Source organism: Opisthocomus hoazin, chromosome 8 (assembly GCF_030867145.1).
Source record: "Opisthocomus hoazin isolate bOpiHoa1 chromosome 8, bOpiHoa1.hap1, whole genome shotgun sequence".
Lineage (NCBI taxonomy): Eukaryota > Metazoa > Chordata > Aves > Opisthocomiformes > Opisthocomidae > Opisthocomus > Opisthocomus hoazin.
The window spans coordinates 43320276-43347776 of record NC_134421.1 but is presented as its reverse complement, the minus strand read 5'-3'; the positions used below and the strand labels follow the sequence as shown (position 1 = coordinate 43347776).

Genomic DNA, 27501 nt, shown 5'->3' with positions numbered 1-27501 from the left:
ATTCTAATAATACTAAAAGTGTTTGTTTATTCACCAAAAGCCCTCTTGAGAGCTGTTTGGGTATTGGCTGGTGGAGTTAAGTAGAAACAGTAACTTTTACCATCTTGGGCATTCAGGATAAACACATTACAATGATGAAGGCTCTGCAAAAACCATCAGGATATGCATAAATATTTTGATGTGCTGCAAAATAAAGGAAGAAATCTTAGAACTTTTTTTTAATATGTTTTCAGTGATTGTACTTTAAAGGGATGAGCTCAGAGAAATGGATGAGAAGTATTGGATCCTGTCTACTTCTCTTCATCCTGATTGCGAAAACAGTTTACGCTTTCCCTTGTGAGCCTCCATGGCAGTCCCTTCCAGAATAGTTAGCTCTCCCTACAGCTGATTGATCAGACCCTTGATACTCTGGCTAGATGATGACATATTCATGGAGCAATATTAAGGACGCTTTAACTTATGTTTTTCATTTTCCAGACTCCTTAGGGACCAGGTAGCACCATTTCCATTTTCCTCCTGTTATCTCAGTTAGGTCAGCCTAACCAGAAGATTCAAAGGAATGAATGTAATTAAAAAGAGTTATTTAATGCCATGTAAGGGACTCTTGGGGACTTTCTTGGAACTGTAAATCTACTTTCAACTGTATGACAATTTTTTTTGTTTACTTCCTTTTGTATAAGTGTTAATTTTTAATTCAAATCCAGTTTCGTTATTAAGATGTCATCTGAGTTAGTTTTGACTATAAAAGCAATGAAAATTACATGTTAAATTTTACATGGAGTGCAAGTTATATACAAATGGAATATAAATTTCTTAGACCACAGGGAAAATGACATGAATTACATCAGACAGTAATATAAGCTCCCAGTGTCCATGATAGGAAGCTCAGGCAAATGCTTGTGCAGTGTAACTTCAGTCATCGTTAAGGTGAACAGTCTTGTGGAGATCAGCACCTAGCTGTCTTTGACCTTAAAGTCTTATCTTTTTAAATTACAAAAATATAAGTAAACTTCTCTTGGTCAGTCCCTGGAAGCAGCTCTTTTTAAAATCCTCTTGGGAAAATAAATATTACACTAAGCTATGTTAATGTGCAGGCTACACTGTATGTCCTAATGTGAAGTTGAGGCTTGCTGCTGAGAAAATAATTGGTTTCTGTCTCCTAGATGAAGATGGTGAACGCTGCAAGCTGCAGTGCTAGCTAACACATTGGAACTAGATGGAATGCCGGAAATAATATTTATTCAAACGTGTAAAAATGGGGAGGGCACTTCTTAGATAACATTTTCTGGAGCTTGCTTGGAAACAAGTGAGAATAGTTTAGCATGGGAGTTTTACGCATTTTGTGCTGCAAGGGCCTGAACAACAAGCATATTAGCTCCCACTGCTGCAGAAATCAACTGACAATAAAGCTATGTTTTTGCCAGAATTAGGACATATATTTGATATATTGTTGAAAACAAAACATCAGACATACAGGGGTTGATTTAAGGTTCCCAAGCACAAGCATTTAGTACAATTTCAGATGTATTCAATGCATCTGGTCTCTACCTGGTTCTCTGGAGAATGCAGGTTATATATTGTGTTTACTGATCACGTTTGGATAGGATGTCTGAAATGGCTCCGTATTGAGGTTTAGGTATAGCTTACTTGGAACCTTTTTCTATTTCAGTGATTTTAAACTGCAGCTCTTACTGTAGGTAACAACTACAGGGATGTTAAAAGGTGACAACAGCAGTTATCTGCCTAACTCCTGTGAAAAGTTAGTGGATGTTAAGGCCTTACTTCTATTTTTTCGTATTTACTTGTGCATCTTTGCAGTACACTACAAAGTGTGTAAAAAAAAGTGTCTAAAAAGAAACAGATGATAGTTTTCCTGCTGGTAAAGACTAGCAGTATTTTTTTTCCTCTTGGCCTTTCTTCCCGTCTCCTGATATTTTGGGTGTAACTCTTTGGATGCATCGCTGTTGATACTTGTAGAGCGGCCAAATTGATGATGTACATTTGCCTGTACCCAGAAGATGTTCTGCCTTTGTCAATTCCAATACATCAGAAGTCTAGCACTCTTGTTTGTTGTCTTTCATGCACTAAGTAGTATTATAGCTTGCTTTGGGGAAGAGTTAGATCTGTTTTGCTGGGAAGAGTTAAAGCAAATAACAGAGAAACACATCTTGAACCATGTTTTTCTTCACATGGTTAAAAAGGAATCAGCAGAACACCAAAGATTTTTTTTTTTTTCTCTAAGGGCACTACTTTGAGCTTGCAAATTCAATAGTTACGAAAATGTGAGGTGTGTAAGTGGAACGTCTAGGTGTCTTCCTCCAAAGAGGATGAATTGTCTTGGAATCATCACCAGTCAAACTTGTCAATTTTCAGAAGAGAGATTGTGTTAGTAGCTAAAGCCCTAAAAACAGAAAATCCCATATTGAGAAAGCCTGTATCTTATCCCAGTTATGATCTGTGGTGCAGCTCCTTACCACGTGGAGAATCTTCTTACAAGGCAAGAAACTTTGTTTCTTCCCAAAATATGAGGATTTGGACCTCTGTGCAATAGTATCTGGGTGGGACTTTTCCTTTTAGTGAGACAGCTGTTCAAAACAAGTAGAACAAATGTTTGATTCTCTGTCCATTTACACCATAGATATCATATGTCATATGGTATCTATATATGATACATATATTATGAAGCTAGGAAAAATCCTGACTTGATGTTTTAAAGACATCTTCATGTGTTAATTTTATTAAATTTATTTCATATGTACATTTTATGTAGTTATTATATATATAACTTATTCCGTATCTGTTTTATATTGCTTTCCTGATTTTTCACTGAAACCCGCTATTAATAGATTAGAAAAGTGATAAATATGTTTGTTTTCTTTCTGAGATTGACTGCTTCCCTCAGTCTGTCTTTGTGAATGAGTTCCTCTAAGAATTACGTCCTGTATATCACAGGAGAATGTACATGCAGGAAACTGTGTTTCAGTAGTCATTCAGAGATTAATATCTGACACAATCAGTGAGAATAATTTAATATCTTTGAACTGCCTGGTGGAAAGGACGTTGTTACATGTTAGACTTCCTATGGGAATGAAAAAAAAGTTGTGAGGAAGTTTAGGGAAAGATACTATTAACTGATAAGGAGGTTTAGTTCTAGAAGCCATGTATTGTGTTTTCCCTCTTATTCCATCAAAACTCTATTTGATGAGACTTGTAAGATATCTCAGTAATCACTGCAAGCTAATTGATTGCTAGAAAAATGCAAAAAGCCTATCATTATTGAAATTGTTCATACAAATTCTGAATTAAGTTTAGTTAAAATGCATTAAACTTTACATATTAACACAGATTTGAAAAAAAAAATTTTTTTTTAAATCATAAAGGTTTTACACATTGATTCATAGTACTGCTTTCAGGTACTCTGGGTTCTTTTTCGGATTAATTAGTATTTCTTAATTTGTCTTCCACAGCAGTGTACTTTGGAGTTGTTTGTGTATTTGTATTTCTATACACACCTATGGGGGAATGTGTGTATTTATATTGCATACAAAAATTCAGCCTTTATTCACACGTCTATAGTGGAGACCGGAAAATATTTTGCAAAAGCTTTGCAAGTGATGCTTTGTGTCTATGGTTCTTTTTTAGGCCAAAGGAGGACTTTCTCAGCCATACCTGCTTTTCCTTCTGCACTACAGGCAATTTTTTTTCTTTCAATTGAAAACAGTTTCTCATAGAAGTTTTGAAATTTACTGTTCTGAGAGCAGTGACACGTCCATGCAGTCGCAGAGCAGGCATATGTGTTTGGTTTTGGAATGGCAGTGATAAGCGTTTGTTTGGCTTAAGCATTTTCTTCTCCTACCACCCTCAAGTCCACTGGTTTTTCCAAACAAGGAGGTGTAAATTGAATGGGTCCAAGTAAAACTATCAAAACCAAGAGTAACTTCCTTGCTTCTCACTGTTCAAGGAGAATGCTGCCTATTTGTTTAAAATGTTAAATTACACTAATTCTTTTTCCAAGCAGGCTGAAGTTTTCACCATCTGCTCAGATATAGTAATAGAAATGATTATCATATTTCTGAAATTAATCTTTAAAATACACTAGAATAAAGTAAGTTTTGTATGTCTGTGCACATGTTTGTATCACTGACTGAAAAGCAAGGGGGAAAGTTGTGCTCTGGCTTAAATATTAACCACTAATGTAGCTTGCATAGGAAAGTCACAAGGATTGCCCAGAGCAGTCTCTCTTTCTCATTATGCCAAGGATGTACTTGAAAAGCTCTGTGTCATGTTTTTTTTCCTCTCTTTCTGTATAGTATTTGTAAAGGCCAAGTTTTAGCATTTTAAACAGTCAGCTAATTTAGCTTCCTGCACAGAAGAAAAATTAGGACAGTGACTGATGGCTAAGAGTTCTGATTATTGCACAATTCCTTGTGCTCATTAATTTTTCTATATGCAGTGGCTGACATTGCAGCTGACAATTTTTAAGAAGAGTAACCCGAGACAAATGGTGTACACTACTTTCTCCAGACTTTCTCACATAGTTCTTGGTTTGGCTCAGAGGTGAATATGCCAGCTCTCCTCTTCTGTAATACCACTACACCTCCCCACCTAAACAGGTGAAGACAGAGAGGTATTTATAGTATGGGCTTATGAGGAACCTATGTAAAGCTGTGTTATACGTGGTGGTTGATTCAGTTCCCTCCCATGTATAGTTGCAAGTCATTGTAAAATGCTTGCTACTAATCTGTTTGGTCTTGGTAAAACAAAGTTTCTGATCATTTTGTGGAGCTTTTGCAAAAATGTGATACTTTGAAACAGTTGAATGAGGATGCTCAGTTTTGAGTGAGATGCTTCAGGCCATATCATATGTAAGAGTTGGCTATTTACAAGTCAAGTGTTGCTACATGTAGATTTTCTGGTCTTCAAAATGGAGTTTGTAATGCTGCACTTACGTTTAAGCGGTGCACAGAGTAGTGGGCCCCTCAGAAAAGGTACCAAATCCTGTGTGTGCTCATCAGGAAGCTGCCTAGAGTTAAGCAAGAAGAACCACCTTGGCACAGGGCTGCTCCTGTTTTCTCCTCCCCTTCTGGGCTGAGGGATTTGAGTCGTACCTGCAAGAGAAGACCTGCCATCCTCAGAGGACCTGTGGCCTAGAGGATAAGGCTCACACCAATAATGTGTTGAAGAGCTACTATAACTGCTCTGACAGTTGTGGAGTTGAGTAGTGGTTGGAGCATTTGTCTGGAAATGGACGGCCAGATTCAGGGCTCTGCCAGCCTGGATTCAGCTTCCTATCGCCTGCCTGCCAGGAGGGTACCCCAGCTGCAGAGCCGCAGGCCGGTTTACACAGTGAACCCTTCATCTCTTCTCTTGAATGTGGATTACCAGATAGACAAGAATTCAATACGTGTAAGGCCTAATGGACAGCAGGGAAAAGGAACCGTCCCCTGTAACCTAGAGATTAGGTCTTTTTTATGGGATTGGAGAGTCCTGTATTTTTGCTTCAGCAGAAGTCATTAGCTCTGTTTTTTCATCCATCAATAATCAATAGGTAGATTTAGTGGTGGGGATCAGAAGCTGGCACTTCCCTAAGCACACATCTGCACATCAGCCATCTTCCTCCCTGCTTTCCTTTTGACCCTGTAGATCTGGCAGTGGATGGGTCAGTGGCAGATCTGCACACTTGACATCTCAGACTACCTGGGGCAACACTTTGCTGAGCTTCTGTTTTTTAGGCAGACAAAAAGAAAATGCCTTGTTGGTTTGGTTGAGACACTTCTGCTCAGCTGCAGTGTTACAGACAGGTATGAACTCCTAGGCCAGACCTGGTGCAAACCTACTGAGGCACTCGCAGAAGTAAGCAGTCACTAGATAGAGGCTGTTTGTTTCCTGATTTTAGGGTTCAGTACCACTGGTTTTAGATTCATTGATGGCCTTTTGCCTGTTGCCATACAGTCTTTGTTTATATTTTTCTTCAGTTGGAAGATATAGTGGAACACCTGAATAAATAATAAGCGTGAAACATGCATTTGAAAAGAGTAGGCAAGCTTTTTTTTGATAACGAGAATATACTTAAATAGTGTGTACGTATCAATTTGTCCATATGATTTGTCTTGTGTTATACAGAAAACTAGACAATGATATCAAGGGAATAATAGAGAAAAACAAGATTAGAGCTGTATTTCAGGAGTGAAAGAAGCATTTAGCAAATAAAATCTCAAAATAAATCCATCTTTTTCTCCGTGCTCGAAAAAATAGAGGATATATTTGAGGGGAAAAAAGTGTTTGTAGAAAGACTAATCCACAAACAGTACCTGGTTGGCAAAATTATTTTAAAGGAGTGATTTTCAAGTTGCATAAACTAATTTCTTAGGGAATAATTACATTAATGAACAAAGGAACTGAGTAGATGTGAATACATTTAGATAATGTCGAATATAATAATCATTAAAATTTTAATAGAGGAAATGATTCAAGTACATTTCTATGAGAACATAATTTCTAAATCATAGAAAAGATCTAAAAATAACAACAAAATGAAAACGGGTAACACCTATTCCATTTATCAAGTTGTAAACAAGTATTTAATGTGTTATCCCAAGTTTAAGTATTGGGACTCTTCCCATTCAACATTGTCTTTAATTATAAGAAAAAGAAGCAAGAAAAAGTAGCATGTTAATGAACTTCTTGCATCATTTTGGGAGAATTCAGGACTGAAAATAGCACCAAAGAGCTGTGTTTAGAAAATGAAATAGAGGAAAGGCAAATCATTTTATGTAGACACCAGTAGTCTAAATTGCTCATACTCTGTAGGAGTGAGGAATCTGGAAAAGTGAAAATCCTGGAAGAAATCTGAAAGTACTGCTTGTCTGTAAAGTAGAACTCATTTGTAGAATAACATAAGTTCAAGATGAAGTCTGATGTGACGTTGGCTTGCAAAGGGATCCTGTCACATGGCAAGGAACACTAGACCATAATTTCACATTACTATGAATAAAGGTATTACTGTGCTATGTTTTTGTTGCATGGCAGTTCAATAAATACTTAGAATTTTCTGCTATATGTAGTATATTCCACACATATGTAGTATAAACCACACAATTGTGGTTTTCTCCATCCATTCTTTAAATACTTGCTTTTGGATATTATGATTATGAAATAAAAGCTTCTGCTAATCAAAAATGCTAGTTAAAGCAAGTAAAAGCTTCTGCTTATCAGAAGTACTATTTTGGACTGCAGACACACTTTATGTCTGTGTTAAAATGAACTTATACTGTGAGAAGCTCCTACTCATAAAATTTTTCGATTTTTCCAGATTCTCGATATATTCTTCTTCCGGTAGTTTTACATCATCTCCACATGCATTTACAAGAGCAGAAGGACCTTATAATGTGTGCACGTATCCTTAGCAACATATTTTGCCTCATCAAGAAGAACAGCTCAGTAAGTAAACACCATGTGACATCCACAAGATGTTGAACTGCTTTATACAGCTCATGACATTTAAAGACACAAAACTGGACTTTGACCAAGACCATTTTAAAGAGTTCTCTGTGTAATGATTCTGCATAAATATGTCATTTAGATTTCTCGTGAGCCTTTTCTTCCCATGCAAGAATATTGTAGCGCATAGTGTTCTGCCAAGCTTTGACTCTCTTTGAGTGTTTTATTGGCGAGAAAGACATGTCCACTTTCCTTTGCAGGCGTTTTCTGATGTGGACTGTTTAGTCATAGGGGACACAGGAGTGATATAGGTAAATACGTTGATATGAGTATTGCAAGGGTGGGTTGCACTTGGTTGTTAGTTAAACTTTGTGGCCAATTTCTGATATTTATGTTTGCAAATTCATCTGTGAAGGCTGCATACGAGAGCTAGCTAGATAGGTGCATTGCAAATATGAAGATGATGATAAGTTCTGACAGGCAAAAGGATAGAAGACAATTAAGAACAAATACTGCCTGTCGCTAGTGCAGTACATACATATCAAGGCCAGCATATGTTGCATCATAATGTGTTCGTGAGAACTGTTTTATGTGTTTCTTCATTTCATACCAATGTCAGCAATTAAAGTTGCTCCATCAGTGATTTGATAAGGATGTGGTTTGCACCTTTGGCCCTGTAAGAACATTTTCATTGCAGCTGGTCCTGAATTAGTACAATACCTCATCACAAGATAGAGTGATAGATGATAAAGCATATCTGTGGTTTTGGACTGGGAGAAAGGCTTACATGTCTGGTCTTAATTTCAGGAGATCTTTCATCTGGAGTCACCAAGCCAGAGATGTACACAATAACAAATGGATGTCTACATAAAACTCTCTCCAATGTTCAGGATACACAGCTACTGTTTTTAGTAGTCTGTGAGTCTTTGAGAGTATTAAGAACTTGGTGACTGTGATATGATTTTTATGTATCAGTTCAGAACTTCATTCATTCTGTGCTAATCAAGATAATTTAGAGATTGAGGCAACAAGTGAATTTACAGGCAGGCAGCTTTGAAAATTAAGGTTGTTGGCCATTCTGATAGTAGTCTGCACATGAATCCTCATGTGTTCATACAGTTCCTAAATACGACATATACTGTCTGCCCTCATAACTAGCAAAGTTAAAAGCTCTTTGGCTCTAGACGAAGTGACAGAGAATGGAGCTGTGACACTAGACTCATCTTGAGTCAAACAGGATTTTTAAGTTTTGTTACAAATCACATGCTTTGGGTGTGTAGGGGAAAAAAAAAATCACTCCTACAGCTCGATGCCAGCATAGTTGAGCGATCTGGTTGTCAGCTGAGTTTTAGTTTGGTTGTGTGCATTTGATTATAAAGTGTTTCTTTCTGCAAAGAAATGTCATCTTAAATTGTGGATAAAATCACTCAGATTAAGATGCTGTTGTCTGCCGCAGTGGAGACAGAAAACATTGTAGAAGCAGGTGAAACATATTTCCATCTGAATTAAAAAGGAGAAGTAACTACAAATTGACTTCTTCAAGTGTTTTCATGCATGTAATTAAGGTATTCGTGGTCTCTTTTGATGGTGAACACTTTGATTCCTTTGTACTGGTGTTGCGTACAAGCAGTTGTAGGCTTACATAAATGACTAATTTGTTTGTGCTACTCAGTTGATGGGAAGTAATGTAGCTGGTCGTTACTGCTGAAGCAGGTCTTGAAGATTGAGCACCATCTGCTTGTTTCTGGTGATAGTCTCAAAGTGTGAAAACAGAATTCTACTTTTTGAAATTTAATCTGCTCTTGGCAATTTCCCCAGAAAATATATGGGCGTTACCTATAAAAATCTTTCCTGAAAAGTTCTTGTATATTGTTTACTGCTTTCTTCTAAACATTAGTTGAAAATAGAGCTATGGTAATTTGCTGAATATTTATATATTAAAGTCATCCCGTAACTGTCCTCTGTATTTCAGTCCAATGTAATTATTTGAGAACTGTTAAAAAAAAAAATCAATAGAATTAAATTGTGTCTTAATTAGAGAATAGTCTTTGTTTCCGGAATGTAACATTCATGATAAAACTTTGTTTCTAAAACCGTGTCAAAGGAACTATTCCCATGGTCATCTTTCTATTTTAAAATCTTAAATGTTTTATTTCTTACTTAAGGAAAAATCAGTCCTGGAAGAAATTGATGTGATTGTAAACAGCCTGCTAGATATTCTGTTAAGGACCATACTAGAAATCACCAGCCGACCACAACCATCAGGTTCTGCTATGCGCCTCCAGTTTCAAGATGTGACTGTAAGTTTCTTATAGTGAAATAGCTCACATTTGTCACTGTTTGAGCTACTAAATTCATGAGAATATTGTCTTTATATCGTAATTCAGAATGTCAAGATTTTTGTATAAAAGAAAATGAGGAGAACAAAGAAAACTTTTATTGCATTGTATTAATTTTCAGTGAAAATAGTAAATTTTTTTTCATTAAATTTATTTATCAATTGTAAGTGTTAAAAAAAAAAAACACAACCAAAAGATATAATTACTTTTGAGATTGTTTCAGGTTAGTTAGTATTTCATTACATTTATTTTGTTTACAATTTTAGTAGCTTTCTGAAACTTATCATTAAGTTTGAATTCCTGAAAATGAAAGGGTATCAATAGCATTTTACTTCCTAAAATGCGTACTTTTTTGCCTGATGAAACAGCTCTAAAAATACCTGCAGAATCTTTGATGCTAACCTGTACAAATACAAATGTATTAATTTGTGTTCTATTGTAATCTGGAGCTACGCATTGAAAGGCTTTCTGCTGTTCTCCGGGCTAAGCAATTTGAACTTCATTTCTGTCACGTGAAGTAGAGCATAGAGGATGGCAAGTTAGAAGGCTGAAATACAGGCATTTACAGGAAAGCCTATGATGAGAATTGACGAAACAAAATGAAGTGTTATTTTGCTTTGTTTTCAGCAAGGTTACCAGTTTGCTTTTGAAGGGCAAATGAGTTCTCATGTAGCAAGGGATGTGACACCAATATTAGGTGAGGGGGTAACATTTTGGGCAGAGAACATGCTATGCTGTGTGATTTACCTTCTCATTATACACTTAATTAATTAATTGCCCAATTTTTACACTGTAACAATTTTTGTTAATGAATAGATAGTTGCTTTTCAAACCAGAATTTCCTCTGAGATGAAACATTTCAAAAAGCGTTTAGTAGCTGTGGATGAAATGTGTTGTTGGGTTTTTTGTTTGTTTGTGTTACTTTATCCCACAGAGAACAAACGTTATATGAAGTGTTTTATGGAGCTGACCAAGCTCTGTAATAGGTAACACCATGGTTTAATCATTCTGATTCAGCAGGACTATACATCTAAGAGTTTGGAGGCAGTTTTTTTCAAATTACAAAATTACAGATGTACACTATGTGGCATATCAGACCCTTGCAAGAAAGTCTCAGCTGAAGTGAGGGCTGCAGTATTAGACTGTTAGTGTATCAAAGCTCTGAGCGTATTGGTTTCTTCTGAGATACCCACTTGCTTGCAGATTAAGTCTTCATAAAACACCATGACAGCCTAATTCTTTCACACCGTCAAAAAATTGGACTCTGAAAGTGCTTTCAAGTTTCAAAATTTTCTTTTTATGCATCAGAAAAGCCATACCATTGTCACCACAGGCATCTCAAAGAATACTTAATGTGGAAGTGACTCACAACACAGCATAAGGCAATTGTATACATTTATGTAGAAACATCATGCAGTATGGGCTTATGGCCACACACGGAGCCAGATTCTTGGAACTATTTGTAGAGCAAGTATGATAAAGTACTCAATGTAAGTACAGCAGTAGAGTCTGCTCCAGTATGTTACCATTATTTCAAGCTGCATGTATCATAAAATATTCTTTGTGACATGTATCATGGCAGCACACTGGATGAAATTCTGCCATACTGTTGCATCAGCTATAGTCTTACTTGTGGAAGTAGTCCCAGACTCACCTCAATGTGATCTTCTAGGCCCACGTATCACTGTTGTTCTGCACAAAGCAGCAGCATAAAATCAGGGAGCATCAGGCTGTGTGCTGTCATGACTGCACCGTTTCTTTGATCTTAAGTAGCTTTGGTACCTTGGTACGGTTTCAGTTGCAGCAAAGAATCTGGTTAGATGGTAACCTGCAACGTGGATGTGATGCTTTAAACTGAGCACAATGAAGACATATCTTCAGGGTGTCAGTGTCACAGATGTTGCACTAACAAACATTTAATTTAATGCAATGGTGGAAGTGAAACTTCTGCTTTAGGATGTCAGTGATTGAGATCTTTGGATTTCCTTAAGAAGAATATGTTTGCATATAAAGGGTTAGCAGAAAGCAATCCAGTTAAAGTGAACCTTTATTGATTTGAGATCTTGGAAGTTCAGTCCCTGAGAACCTAAATGAATTGCAGTTTAATTAGCTCCAGATATTTTAATAATTTAATAATTCCTTAAATAAGACCCAAAAAATCACTTCAGGATTCTACCTAAGTGAATTGGATATACTGTGTGGCTTGACTTGTGATACTAGAATTGGATCCTAAGTGGTTTTTATCAAGGTCGTTACGTGTGTGGAGTTTGCTTTCGTGCATGGTTTGCAAGTTAGTCTGTGGCTAACACTGGCAGAAATCTTACAACATACGTTTTTGTGTTGAGTTCAACAAATGCAGCTGAATGTTCATTGTTATTTTCAAATCCAGCTGCCTACGTTTGAATTAAAAGTTCAGATTTAGAAGTCAGTTAACAATTAACTAAAGCTGTTACCCTTTTAACACTAATCTGTCTGTCATCTATAATAATACACCTTTATATAAGAGATTGTGATTTTTTAATATAGTACTATAAGTCGAAGTAAATGTGGGAGCATAGAAGGAAGGTGACTAGAAAGGACTGCTTAAAATGCTTAAGCAAGAAGGGAAGTATTCAAAAAGTTCATACAAATTTTTGTCACTCAAGCTGGCATTCAGGTAAGCTTACACCCTTATTTATTTACTCTGCTTGTTTTGGCTAGTTAGCCAAATGTGGGTGGTCTAAGCTTTTATAACTTGAATAAAAGTCTCCAAAAATTATGCCTATTTAGGTGAACTTACATTATACTAAATGGCACAAAAAAATCATATTTAGGCTAGATATAATGAAATTGAAAATATTAAGAAATAATGATAAAAGACCAAAGTCTTTTTGCTTTCTGAAGAGAATCTGACAGGATTGGAAATAAATTTTCAGATATTTACAAGATAGCAGCTGTAACCTTGATAGTTATGTCCATAGCGTGAAGGTTAAGAGACTTTGTAGCCTTATGATATTGTTGTCAGAATTCTATGTTCACTGTAAAAAAATAATGTTTTTACAGAGAGGTAATTAATTTGGGATCATTATTTCAGAGTAGAATCTTATTATGGGCAAAACAATTATTATTTTATCACCACGTTGCCAGTGAAAGCCATCACCTCACACGCTACCGAGTGTACAAGGTATAACCACAAGTGAATTAGCCCCTCCAATGTAAAATCGAGAACAGACATTCCTGTGAAAACATACTCCTTATTTGTCATATTTTCCATTTTTAATGAAAGACAGGGAAAAATCTTCCCAATATTTGAGTTCACAGACTAATGAAAGACACCATTTTTAAAGTACTGTTATCATACCTGTCTGTTCTCCCAGTCTCACTCCCCATTTCTGGTAGATAGAGACCAGAAGTGTATTTCATTTGTTTTAGCAAGCTAGTAAGATTTCAGAATCGTTGTTTTTAAGCACTGGGATGCAATCCAGACATTTCACACTTTCACACAGAATCACAGAATAGTAGGGGTTGGAAGGGACCTCTGTGGGTCATCTAGTCCAACCCCCCTGCCGAAGCAGGGTCACCTACAGCAGGCTGCACAGGACCTTGTCCAGGCGCGTCTTGAATATCTCCAGAGAAGGAGACTCCACAACCTCCCTGGGCAGCCTGTTCCAGTGCTCCGTCACCCTCAGAGGGAAGAAGTTCCTCCTCATGTTCAGACGGAACTTCCTGTGCCTCAGTTTGTGCCCATTGCCCCTTGTCCTGTCACTGGGCACCACTGAAAAGAGCTTGGCCCCATCCTCCTGACACCCGCCCTTCAGATATTTGTAGGCATTTATAAGGTCCCCTCGCAGCCTTCTCTTCTTCAGGCTGAACAAGCCCAGCTCCCTCAGCCTCTCCTCGTAGGAGAGATGCTCCAGTCCCCTCACCATCCTCGTAGCCCTCCGCTGGACTCTCTCCAGTAGCTCTTCATCTTTCTTGAACTGGGGAGCCCAGAACTGGACACAGTACTCCAGATGAGGCCTCACTAGGGCAGTGTAGAGGGGAAGGAGAACCTCCCTCGTCCTGCTGGCCACACTCTTCTTGATGCACCCCAGGATCCCATTGGCTTTCTTGGCAGCCAGGGCACACTGCTGGCTCATGGTTAACCTGTCATCCACCAGGACACCCAGGTCCCTCTCCGCAGAGCTGCTCTCCAGCAGGTCCACCCCAAGCCTGTACTGATGCATGAGGTTGTTCCTCCCCAGGTGCAGGACCCTGCACTTGCCCTTGTTGAACCTCATCAGGTTCCTCTCTGCCCAGCTTTCCAGCCTATCCAGGTCACGCTGAACGGCAGCACAGCCTTCCGGTGTGTCTACCACACCTCCCAGTTTGGTGTCGTCAGCAAACTTGCTGAGGGTACATTCTAACTCTTCATCCAGGTCGTTGATGAAGAAGTCAAACAAGACTGGGCCCAGTACTGACCCCTGGGGGACACCACTAGTTACCAGCCTCCAACTAGACTCAGCGCCGCTGATGACAACCCTCTGAGTTCTGCCATTCAGCCAGTTCTCTATCCACTTCACCGACCACTCATCCAGCCCACACTTCCTCAGCTTCCCTAGGAGGACATCATGGGAGACTGTGTCGAAAGCCTTGCTGAAGTCAAGGTAGACAACATCCACGGCTCTCCCTTCGTCTACCCAGCCAGTCATGTCATCGTAGAAAGCTATCAGATTGGTCAGGCATGATTTCCCCTTGGTGAATCCGTGCTGACTACTCCTGATAACCTTCTTTTCTTCCACTTGCTTCATGATGGCCTCCAGGATAAGCTGCTCCATCACCTTTCCCGGGATGGAGGTGAGGCTGACCGGCCTGTATTTCCCTGGGTCCTCCTTCTTGCCCTTTTTGAAGATTGGAGTGACATTGGCCTTCCTCCAGTCCTCGGGCACCTCTCCTGTCCTCCACGACCTCTCAAAGATGATGGAGAGTGGCTCAGCAATGACATCTGCCAGCTCTCTGAGCACTCGTGGGTGCATTCCATCGGGGCCCATGGATTTGTGGACATCCAGATCACTTAAGCGATCCCTCACACAGTCGTCCTCGACCAAGGGAAAGTCGTCCTCTTTGTAGGCTTCTTTTCTTACCTCCGGGGCCTGGGATTCCTGAGGGCCAGTCTTAGCACTGAAGACTGAAGCAAAGAAGGCATTCAGTAGCTCTGCCTTCTCCGCATCCTCCGTCACCAGGACACCCGCCTCATTCAGCAGCGGCCCCACGTTGTCCCTAGCCTTCCTTTTGCTGCTGATGTAGTTGAAGAAGCCCTTCTTGTTGTTTTTGACATCCCTGTCCTCATCCATTCTGCAGTCGGACCAGATTGATACCATTTAGTGTTTGTTCACAGTTCAAAAGTGAGCAAGGAGACAGGAAGGGGAGAGAAGGGAGAACCTGTTCCTTCCCGTAACATCTTGTTTGTTTGATCGCTCCCTGGAGATACCCAGTGCCCTTCTCTGCACTGTTGTTCTGAATCCCGTGCTGTTTGAAGGACAGCCTGGTCAATGTGCATCTGCAGAGGCACGGAGGAGTCTGCACAGCAGTGCAGTCTATCGCCCAGCTGCTGCCTGAAGGGTCCCTTTTCCGGAGTGTGGGACATGGTGGAATGTGAATCCAGGAATTGGCACTATATGTGCTATAAATGAATTTTCTTTTTGACAAATGTGTTTTTCTGTCATGAAAACATGTTTTGAAGAAGTTCCCAGCTAACTCCATTCATTTCTTCTCTAAAGGAAAATAATAGCATCCTTCCGCGAATTGCTGCAAAATATTTTTGTTTATATTTATTTCAAAACTGAGTTGACTAAGAGGTTGTAATTTTAGCAGTCTAAATAATCTGTTTAAAAACAGATACAAGGGAAACAAATCACAAATCAAAATTTTTACTGGTTTAGCCCTTCTGCGACTATTTCACATAGATTTTGCTAAGCAAATAAACTGCATTTGGGAAAAAATAATTCTTTAAATGAGAAGGCAGATCATAGCTAAATTTCTGTGTTTTCACAAAATAAGGTGTTTAAGCCTAATAGTAGATTAATTTCTCTTGCATTTTTTAATTTTTTTAAGTGCTTAGAACATGACACTTTAAGCTGAAGTACAGAAGACATTATAATCTATAAAATTTCTCTTCTTTCCTTGTCTGAACAGGGGGAATTTGTCTCCTGTTTGTTGTCACTCTTGCGACAAATGACAGATAGACATTATCAACAGCTTCTTGATAGCTTCAACACAAAGGAAGATCTGAGGGTAAGTAACAGAATTGTCTATCCACTTGTTCAGGTCTCTTTTTATTTCTCTTTTAGCTTTATCTCCCTTGAAAATATTCCTGTGCTTTGATGAAATACTTCAGTATTTAAATGCGATCTGTTTTTCAGATTAGCGAACTTTTGCACAGGCTTTCGTGTGTACTCAGGTCCACTCTTATGGTGGGGCTATGATTCTGTTGCTTCTACAATGACAGCAGATAGAATAGGGATGGAGGGGAGTATATAATTGCTTTAAAGTGATAAACTTAGCCTCCAAGCCTGTTTTAACGATGGTGTCAATCTAAGGTTACACAGCTCTGCTTGATTTTTCCTGTCAGGCAGTTGGGTTTTTGTTTGGTTTATTATATTTGTTTATTCATTCATTCATTAAATTATATATGGCAATGGCAAACATACAGCTTTAGAATTGCATATGCAACTAACTCTTCATTTCTCTTAACTAGGCAGCAAGTCCATTGGCAGGCCTGTCAGACTTGTAGGGTCTGTCTGCCCAGTTTGATCATGGAAGAGAGTAGCTGCAGAGCTCTTTCAGGGGAGCTTCTACCAATTCCATTGATGGAATGAGTGGGTTCATGCAGATACAGCACTTTTAATTCCTTTGTGGGAGAGAGGGATGGACTTAAAAAAAAAAAACAACCTAAAAAAGTAATGAAGATTTCCCACATAAAGATTTATGCTAAGACTTCCACTCTGCTAGACCCTGAAAAATTTAATATAGTACCAAATTTGATCCACACAAGAAATCTTGAGTAATAACTTCTGCCCACTATTCAGCCGGTGATCCTAGGTAGGAGAGTAGTCATGTCCTAGTGTGACAGTATATTTTTAGATGTTAGTCTTAAATTACCATTTAGGTACTTAAAACTTAAATTGCCACTTAAGTACTGCCCTGAAAAGGGGAGTCTAGTCATGGTGCAATTTCAGATTTGCTTTAATTCCTGAGAGCTGTTTAGTGATGTTGTGAAGAGAGCGTACCATTCGTGAGTGCCTTTTCTTTGTAGTGAGATGGTCATATTCAGCTTGCAAGATAGAAAATGATGCTTAGAAGTTATCTCTGTCGTGGATCAATGGTACTACCTAAGAGTCATACAGGGTGGACTATTTTTATACTAGTGTTAGAGCATCTGTCTTCACCTAGGACAGCATAGTTGTAATCCTTAGACAATTACTAGTATACGTTGCAGAACTTAGGCATTTTTTACTGAAAATATTTTCCATTTTGTTTGAGTTTTGAGCAGGTCTATATTCCTAGGTTTAAATTTTTACGTTTTCTAGGTGTTTCAAGCTTGATTTCTTTTCAGTGTATCTATGAAATATGGTGTTGAGTTTATTCAGACTTTCTTGCTTCCAGAATATGATAAATCTCCAGAATTAATGCTTGAATGGTGTTTGATTTGACACATTTATATTCCCCCCACGCACACACCCTACTATTATACAGAGACATATGGAAAGCAACTGTAGCCAGCGCCATCAGCTATCAAAATAGAGGTCTTAAGAACTCAAGTCCAGAGTTTATTATTTCCATTCAGATCTCATCAAATCAGCATCGGTTCCACCAGTGATTCAGTGGCAGTAGGTTGACGATAATTAATGCAGCATTCCTTTTCTTTTGAATCTTAAATGATGTAAGATATTGTGTTTTTTCCTCACTTGGAAATATCAAATATGACTGAAATGTGTATAACTGAGAGCAAGAGGGGAAGATGAGACCTAGTGTGTGAAGCTGACACTGCTATTAATCATGAGGTGACTGTGTGTGACTTAGCCTATCTAAACCATCCTGCGACTTACCACCGTATTTTTCTGCTCTGTTTGCCAAGTGTGGAACTTCCTTGGTATTTTATACTGCTTTAGGATATGCTTCTTCGGAAATGACATCGATATGAGTAAATGAAGATTCAGAAGGTATAAATGCTTGTGATAAGACTTTTTTTTTTTTGAGACACATTTTGAGAAGTTGAACTAGTAGCCATTGTTAATCTTGTGGCCAGTACATACTTTGGGATTTAAGCTTCAGATGTAACTACCGTCAGCTTGCTGTATTCTTTAATCCTCTTTTTGACCCGTGGTCAGTGATGTCAAAGTAGATTGGGTCTTCCCTAAGCCACATTACAAGTTACAAATCAGATACGGGGTTTCCAAGGGACTTACCTGAGTGTGACACAGGCCTTTTGAATTGCTGTCTGCTGTGCTTTTTTTGCTTTGCCTAACTCTGTTTATAATTAACCATCTATACTGAATGACTAGGTGCTGATATCACAAGTTATTTCTTCTTTCTGCTGGACTAATTTGCAAGGCAACTATGTCAAGTGCTTGCATGAATTCATGTTTGCACAGCATTTGTGATACTATTAAAAAAGTACCCCTACCAAACCACGTCTCCAAACAAAAATTCACTCATGCAACTACTTGTAAAAAGGGAATTAAAGTTGTCAATTCATTCTATCGAAATATACTTGCAGTTATGTCTTACTCTTTTTTTTTTTTTCCCCCAACAGTCTATACCAAAATTATTAAAGGCTGTTTCCAGCTTGTTAATCACAGTATAACAAAATGGACACTTTGAAGGAATGACATCTGCACATTTTTGTATGACATGTATCTGAGTTATGCTTTAAACAAGTGGTTGTTTATGGAAATATGTCCTCTGTTTTGTAAATTTATTTAGTTTAAGTAATTGACATGGTGACTATTTTTATATTAGTCAGTTCTTTGAGTGTCAGATTTTTTACCACGCAAAGCAGAAAATAGAAAAAGCATTTTATATTTGAAAATATGCAAATGAAGTAAGAAAGAAATGACAGGGGATTCATGGCTGAGTGGTAGCACCAGAGACTATACTTCACTCACTTTTTGAAACATTGAATTTAATGAGGCAGTAATTTTAAAAGCTTCCTGTTATCTTTGAATATTATTGTAAAGATATGTTGCTTTTGCTTACCACAAAATACCATCTTCTTCAAGTAAATACATTTTATGGTAATTTATAGAACAGAGGTGCCCTTGTGGGCGGATATTTGCTGCTGCAAAAAAGCTCAGATGTAATTCATGACAACAGGTAACAGTGGAAGTTATAAATAGGAGAAGTGGGGAAGTGAATGAGGAAAAACAGTATATGTTAGCACAGTGCAGCTTTGACCACAGCACGGTGGTTTTGGTTGATGCGTGTAGTTTTTTTAATAGATTAAAAGAAGACAAAACAACCAGATAAGCATCTGCCAGAAGGCCTAGTCTTTATCCATTGGCAGTGTACCCTACGTAATGTGGCAGAATAGATGCACAGGAGAGATCTGGTGGAAGAAAGGAGAATATTTTATGGGGATGGTGTAAACCTTACTAGCTCTCTGATCCCTCTCTTCCAGCTAAAGGAACCTGAGCAGGGTAAGGTGGGTGCCAAACCCTACCACCAAGTGTGATTTATTCCACTGTCATCTTCTCTAATGACCCCTCAGACACAGGCTGTGTGAGGTCCATAGGCATGGGGAATTTCTCTGGTGGAGAAACTCGGTTCTAGCCACCATCCTTACCCTGCTTTGCAGGGTCATCTGCTCATGTATGACACTTCTAAAGGGATGTGTGCTGGGGCAGAGACATAGCTCTGAAACAAATATTTGGGTGGCTTCTGGTGTAGATTGAGGAAGCAGGGAAGGAAAGAAGATCTGGGAAAGGAGTTGGACACAGGATGGATGAGTTGTCCGGGCAGAGACACCTCACTATCAGATCATCCTCTTTCTTATTTGCACCTTGGCACTCTTCAAAAAAGCTCTAGGATGCTCTACAAAGACTCGATACCAAGCAGCTTGATAACTCTGCAGTGGTATACCAAGGCAGTGGATGATCAAGCATTCAGCTTCGAAGTGGACTGGTGACCCAAACAAAATGCTAATATAGATGCATCCTGAGAGATCCAATGAAGAGTCTGACCTGCTTTACAGAGGATTTTACATGCATACAGACAAATGTGAAAGAAGTTCCAAGGCAGTTTTTGATTAAAAGAATAGATGATCTTCAGTCTTGCAGAAGGCCATGCTTCTCACTTCATCACAGTTTGATAATTTCACCAAGCAAATATTGGTGCTAGAGGAAACTGAACTGTGATACTGTGATAGTATTTAAGTGATGTAAGATAGTACTAGAGCTTATGTACGCTAGGTAGGAATGTTAAGAGGTGGTGTTTAGAGTACGTAAAAGGACAAAATTGCTCCCTTGCTGTCTTTTAAGATAGAAGGCATATGAGACATTAATTATATCTGTACTACCAACCAAATGTTAGTTCATTTATACTGCAGGCAAAAATGTTTTTTAAATGTTAAAATCTGTTACTAAATCATTATAGTGTGTTCAGCAGAGCAGATACACTATGGAAGAGCAACAGTTTAGTGCACAGGAAACAGTTCAAAATATAGTTACAAAATTGGTCTTCCACGAATGGTACTTCATAGTAATGGCTTGTGACGTTTGGACCATGAAACAAAAACCCAGCAATTGCATTATTGAAAATGCCAGGCATTGTAATGCTGATCAAAACATTTTATGAAATTGCCACATGGAGGTGGGTCCCCTGGGAGTGAACACCGGCATTAAATACTGGTAAGCAGTGCTGACACGTGAAGGATACCAGCACATCTATAGCAAAGTAGGGTGGGTGTCAGGAGGATGGGGCCAAGCTCTTTTCAGTGGTGCCCAGTGACAGGACAAGGGGCAATGGGCACAAACTGAGGCACAGGAAGTTCCGTCTGAACATGAGGAAGAACTTCTTCCCTCTGAGGGTGACGGAGCACTGGAACAGGCTGCCCAGGGAGGTTGTGGAGTCTCCTTCTCTGGAGATATTCAAGACCCGCCTGGACAAGGTCCTGTGCAGCCTGCTGTAGGTGACCCTGCTTCGGCAGGGGGGTTGGACTGGATGACCCACAGAGGTCCCTTCCAACCCCTACTATTCTGTGATTCTGTGATTCTGTGACTAATTAACTGGCATTTTTCCTTTTGGTTATTTTCGTGCTTATAATGGCTTGCTAGGGAAATGTATTACCAAATATACAAAAACTGAATCATGAAAAATAAAAGTTAGCTGCAGATTATTTCTGTTAATAGAAGCTTAATAGTCACGTCATGAAAATCTTACAACCGATTAGTTTTTCTAGAGTTTTTTATGAGTTATCTGTTTCAGTTACATTTCAGCTTTGAATTATACTCCATTTTGTTTATGTCTTTTTAACATGTACTGTAACAAAGAGATCTTCAGCCTTACTTGAGCTTTTCAAATCCACATTTTGTATCTAATATAATTTATCACTAAATTGATGACACAATTTTCTTTTTTTTTTTTTTTTTTTTTTTGTTAAAATTAGAAATAATTATCCTGGTGTTAATGATTCAGAATTTAATGCCAGTGTCTACATTTGCTTTGTTTTAGAGTTTGCTTGGAATAAAAGATTTATTCTGTTTTTACTCTAGCTATTTAAAGAAATGAAGCATATATGATCTTCCTCTCTGTCTGTCATTCTTAATGACTTTTGAACAAGCTGATGAATTTCAGCAGTCTTTGGCAGTGGCCTGTGGGTCTCAAAGGCACTAAGGTTACGCCTCACGCCGCCCTTGGGTTTTAGATCCGTAAACCATTGCTTGGTTTCCCAACAGCAGCCACTTGGTCTCTTCAGTTCAGCAGCCAGGCAGTTAACTCCCTAACGGCAGCAACAATTATTGCGTCTGGACAACAGATGGGATAAAAATGGGATATGGGAGAATTTGGGACATTATTGTGAGGGGAGATACAGCAGCTTTCGAGGTATTGTCGTCTTGTTGGGATTATGGCACAGAGCAGCAGGGATTACAGCACTGGGAAGGGAGGTAACCCCTAAAGAGAAAAAGGAGCAGGCATTAACTAGAAGTTACAAAGCTATAGGAGAGCAGTCTGGAGTAAATGTGTTGCTTGTACAGCTACTTGTTTATCTGTAAAGCTGGTCATCTGCATTCAAACACCATGTTATCTGCAATAAGTATCATTTATACTCTTTAATACAGAGATTTTTTTGGCATCTTGCTCAGAAAACAGGTTGTCTCTTTTATGTAATCTTCTCTGGTGGGCGGGTGCGGGGATCTCAGCTGCCTTTCCCAGCGCCTGCATTCATCCCCCTTTACAGTGATTCTCTAATGAAAGACATCTGTTGTGCAATGCCCATCTCCACTTTCATAAATGCACTCGCGAATGTATTTTGGTGTTCAAAATTATTTGGTATCCTTTGGTTGTATCTTCATCTCATCTGTGTTTCGGGCGAACTCTCTACAAGTGGTGTGGGCAGAATCAATACAAAACATTTCAAGGTCAGGTACCGCACTGATCCTGTTAGGCATGTTGTATCACTTGTCTCATGCACTTCATGATGTCAAAAGCTCTGTTTTGCTTACTAAAAAAATACTGGCAATACTATACATGATCAAGATGGCCCACTGGAAATATTACCCTGCTTGGTAGTTTTGTTTGTGAAAAGAAGATCTGCAAAACTGTGTGCTGAGAGGAATAGTTAAATTTAGTTTTTTATTAGTGAGTTAAATGATATAGGGGACGATAATGCTAAAAGCTCTTAAGCAGTGCTTTCTACAGAGTAGCTCACATTTGTTCACTGTTTTTATAGATTCAGCAAATGAGGCAGAATGGTTAAGTGACCTGCATGCAGACAGCTATCTGCAAGAACAGTTCATGGGCCTGGGCATTGCTATTGAATTCACTGGTCTTTGCAAACCCAGTGATGAAATTGTTGTTACACTCTCTCTCTTTCCCACCAAATAATACCACTTTTAGAATAAATCTTGAAAGGGATGAAAACCTGGCATGATTAAGGAGATATTCAGAACTCTGTAGTGTTTGTAAAGTGCTATTTTGATTTGCAAATTGTTCTCAGGATCGCATTTGTGGAAGTGTATGGGTGGAAACCAACTGCATCTTTGACATTTCTCTTATGCATTGCTGTCAATCAAATGGCACATTAAATTATTTTTCTTCTTTTAAGAAAAATCAATTGAATCACTATTTGAAGCTTTCTTGGGGAATCAAAAAATGAAACAATATTCAGAGATGTATCTATGTTGAAAATAAATGTGATTCTGCTATTTCTATAATCATTTTTTTGTCTCTGATTAAAAGACTTTTAAAGTTCACGACTCTCTTTAAAGCAGCAAAGATATATGACTGCTTCTTTTTCTTCCAAAGGATTTCCTGCTGCAGATTTTCACTGTATTTCGGATACTAATACGACCAGAGATGTTTCCGAAAGACTGGACAGTGATGCGTTTGGTTGCAAACAAGTAAGGCATTTTTGTGTTAATATAAAATAAGGGTGGTATGCGAAGATCATGGTATAAATAAATGAAGCTATATGATGTATGTAATAAAAATGCAACATGTTTTTTATAATGCTGGCTGCATTATAAATTTTTGAATTTAAGATTTAATATCTGTGGACTTTTTACACGACAAATTCACAACATGATCTGTACCTCTTTCTCTTCTGAATTTCAGTAAGCACATATAACTGGAAGCTCAGCTTTTACGGAAGGAGGATGCTAAGCATCAACAGCTTTGTTTTCCAAGTAGTAAATGACATCTCAACAGAGTTAGGTTTCAAATATGTTTGTTGAAATGCTGAGTTGGTTAAGATTTGTTTGCTCTCAAGAAGAATTTATCTGCTGTAATATCATTACTGATGTTTAAGCATGTTTATTAATTTAGTGCTTGTCAGAAAAATCACAGATTAAAAATGGCAAATCAGGAAATGAGGTACAGCACAGGCACCAGTAACGTAGCATTGCCTAGCGATACTTTGAGATGTAACATGGCTTATTTTTAGAGAAGCAGGTTCCCAACATTTCAGAGAAGTCATTACAACAGGTGTGAAACTATTGAACTTTATTTCACCTGTATCACCAGCTATCCTTTTTTGTAGGCTTAGCTTTAGAGCAGATAAACCAGCTGAACAGTCAACATAGTTACACAGACACCAATGTCAGCAGAGGAGGAGGTTGTGTTGGGCAGACTTTGGAATCTAGAAATTAGGATTGACTTAAACTTTCACAGTATGTATTGCAATGCCTGCTGGAAATTGGTTTTTAGTCTGTGTTGTGCCTGCTGGCTCCAAGGAGAATTTAAATTCATGGTGCTGTACAGACTACTGGTAACAGTATTATTGCTACAACTAAATTTGGCAAAACAGTGTCCTTGCTCATGGCAGATAGGTTGAAAGTAGATGATGTTTAAGGTCCCTTCCAGCCCAAACCATTCAATGATTCTATGATATATATATTTTTAAGTGTGTGTGTGGGTATGCGAGCATTGTAGTATTTGTTCAAACTTAGTCAGGATTGGAAAAAAATATCATTTTTTTTGCTCATTTTTATTGCCTCACTTAGTGTTGCTAATCCTGCCAAGTTTGAATTCCAGCAAAAAAAAAAATGTTAATAATCAAAGGATGGGCATGATCATTCGTTTCTGTGTATGGTGTTAAAAGAAGATATGGCTGATACCAGCCTGCATCTGGTAATCATGCTTAAGGAATAAATTGAGAAATACAGGAAAGAGGGAGAAAACATAGGAACTTTTAGACTAAATATATAATCTAAGAAATTGTTATATATTCCAGAAACAGCTGGCTTGGCAGATAGCTTTGCAACAGCTGACATGTACAAAACTAAGATTTAGGAACGACCTTGGCACGTATTTCTCGGGCTGGTGGTGTTCAGATATGCTAAAGATGATGTTACCAAGTTCTGCAAAAGGAATATTTACTTGTACCAGTGTTTCAGCCAGCATTACACATCTCCTTTTACGAATCCATGTCGCGTTGTTTCTGACCATCTAGGAGGTGACTCTATGTCCAATTCTCTCAAGCGAAGAAGATAGGCAGAACTTGACGATAACTGCTGGTGGGAATTGGCCATGAGAAGCCAATCAGATCGGCTGACTGAAGCTGGTAACGCACAATTGCGTAAGCATTACTGCCAGCAAATGGGGTGTAAACACATCTTTACCAATTCAGCATTCAATAATTGCTTTGCTAGGCATTCGTTCCTTTGTGGAGGAAATGCTGGTTTGCTGTGAGACAGGGGGTTTACCAGGGGTGCTTAAAAGTGTGGTGTGAACTGAAGACTGATCGTTCCTATGTTATGTATCTGTGTCTTTGCTTCTGTTCCTTTCTGAGGCAGCAGAAAGGAAAATCCACTTCTGTTCTCTCCTCAGCTGCAGAGCACTAGTTTTTCGGAGATGTTTCTGAACAGGAGCTCCTTCCTTTCACTTGTGACCCCCACTGCCATTGCAGTGACTGCCTTCCTTCAGCTTCCCCGAGCCACAGAGTAGTAGCTTTGCTAGAATTCTCCCAACCCAAAATCTTGAGGGGCAAAGAGAAGAGTCTAGAGGCAGGGTGAGAAATTAGGGCACTGCCTGCACCACAGACAGAAGCAGCTGTGAGCACGTTCTTCCTGAGCTTCACTTGACAAGCCTGAGTGCTTCCAGTGGTCTGAGACTCTTCAGGATAGAAGGCAAAACTTCGTGAACTCTTTGCTGTGTTCATTTCTAAAAGGAAAAACTAGCAGTTCTAGCCCATCTTTTGAAGATCATAATCAAGTAATCCACTAACAGACTGGATCTTTTCTAAACTCCTGCTTCCCAGGAATAAAAGGACTGTCATGTTTCCTGTGTCAGATGGCCACCTTCTCAGCTCTCTGGGCTTCAGCCCGAGAAACAGCGGTTAATCTGAAGGCAGTGTGTGTCTTGGGAGCTTCACCCATCACTGCAGTCACATCACCAGCAGCACTGTATTTTCCCTTCACTGTCACCAGAGCGATATAAAAATTCAAACTGTCTAATATTTACAGGAAGAGAGATTTAGCCTGTCTGAGCCTAGGGAGAAATAATGAGTCCTTGCAAGGATATAATCAGGTAGTAAGCTTTTCCTGAGGGGGGGGAAAGTTTTCATTTTTTTGGTTATTTATATATGCAGAACTTCAATTACGTGAAAGATTTTTAGATCTCAAAATGACATAAGTCTCTCAATATATCATATTTATATATAAAAATATTGCTGCCCCCTGGCTTCTAGTTTTTTTCTTTTTTGTTGCATCTGATACTTGGATGCTGTCTGGGATAAAAAAAAAAGAAGATACTGTGAACTCAAGAAGATAGACTGTAACTATCCAGAAATTAAGATACTTCGTGATGATGCATGTATAATCTACAATTCTGAGTATCCAGATGCCCATTATGAAAAATTACTAATGGCTAGCATTATAAAAGTACCAAGTGACTTCCAAAATTTGAGAAATAAAGTAATATTTAAAACAGCAGACTTCGCACTAAAGCAGAGAAAAAGATCTTTTTTGAATTGTGTTCTGTGATGGAAGGAGGAGAACATACAAAAAATCCTGAACATTTATAAGTTTCTAGCAGTCGAGCAATGAGACAGAAACCATCTCTGTTTAAAACTGCGCAACCATGTAATATTTGTAGTGTGCTAATCAGCATACATTCAGCAAAGCAAAATAATTACTTATTGTCTAATATTTCTAACATGGGTGTTACTACTGAGTGACAAATTATGTTTTTATATATACTACGGAAAATACAGTTTTAATTTCTTTCATTATAATGATAGACTGACTTTCTGCATCAACTAGGTAGTAAGCTAGCTTGCTGGCCCTCTAAGAAAAGCTTAATTTGAGCCATCTGGAGTCCTGTCTCTGCTCTGGAGCCCTGAGCGCAGGAAAGACATGGACCTGTTGGAGCGGGTCCAGAGGAGGGCCACAAAAATGATCAGAGGGCTGGAACACCTCTCCTAAGAGGAAAGGCTGACAGAGTTGGGGCTGTTCAACCTGGAGAAGAGAAGGCTCCAGGAAGACCTTACAGCAGCCTTTCAGTGCCTGAAGGGGCTTATAAGAAAGCTGGAGAGAGACTTTTTACAAGGGCATGGAGTGATTGGACAAGGGGTGATGATTTTGAACTAAAAGAGGGTAGATTTAGACTGGATATAAGGCAGAAGTTTTTTACAGGGAGAGTGGTGAAACACTGGCACAGGTTGCCCAGAGAGACTAGATTCCCCATCCCTGGAAACATTCAAACTCAGGTTGGATGGGGCTCTGAGCAACCTAGTCTAGTTGAAGATGTCCTTGCTTATTGCAGGGGGTTGGACTAGATGGCTTTTAAAGGTCGCTTCCAAGCCAAGCTATTCTATGATTCTATTTGTTCATACAAATTAACACCACATAATAGAGGAAGATGTCTCAATCAGTTGCCTAGCGCCAGAGAAGAATTTAAAATTCTATAATGAAATATGCCAGACTAAAATTGAAGCTTCTGGATAACACCTTCATAATGTCTTTCAACCGGAAACCACAGTGTAATGGTCACTTGCTTAAACTACCCTAAGGTTAGGAAAATAATCTAATGCTTTAATTGTCTGGCA

General features: G+C 38.7%; 1 protein-coding gene across 5 annotated transcripts in view; it reads left to right on the top strand.

Moving 5' to 3' along the window:
- The window catches only part of DOCK4 (dedicator of cytokinesis 4), a 263237-nt gene that overhangs the window by 178498 nt on the left and 57238 nt on the right, over nucleotides 1-27501 (top strand). For all 5 annotated transcript variants that reach the window (XM_075427729.1, XM_075427733.1, XM_075427730.1 and 2 more), the window contains 4 exons: nucleotides 7313-7440; nucleotides 9606-9740; nucleotides 15933-16031; nucleotides 23262-23356. In XM_075427729.1, coding sequence (XP_075283844.1) covers nucleotides 7313-7440; nucleotides 9606-9740; nucleotides 15933-16031; nucleotides 23262-23356 — 457 coding nt within the window. The remainder of the gene's footprint in view (nucleotides 1-7312; nucleotides 7441-9605; nucleotides 9741-15932; nucleotides 16032-23261; nucleotides 23357-27501) is intronic.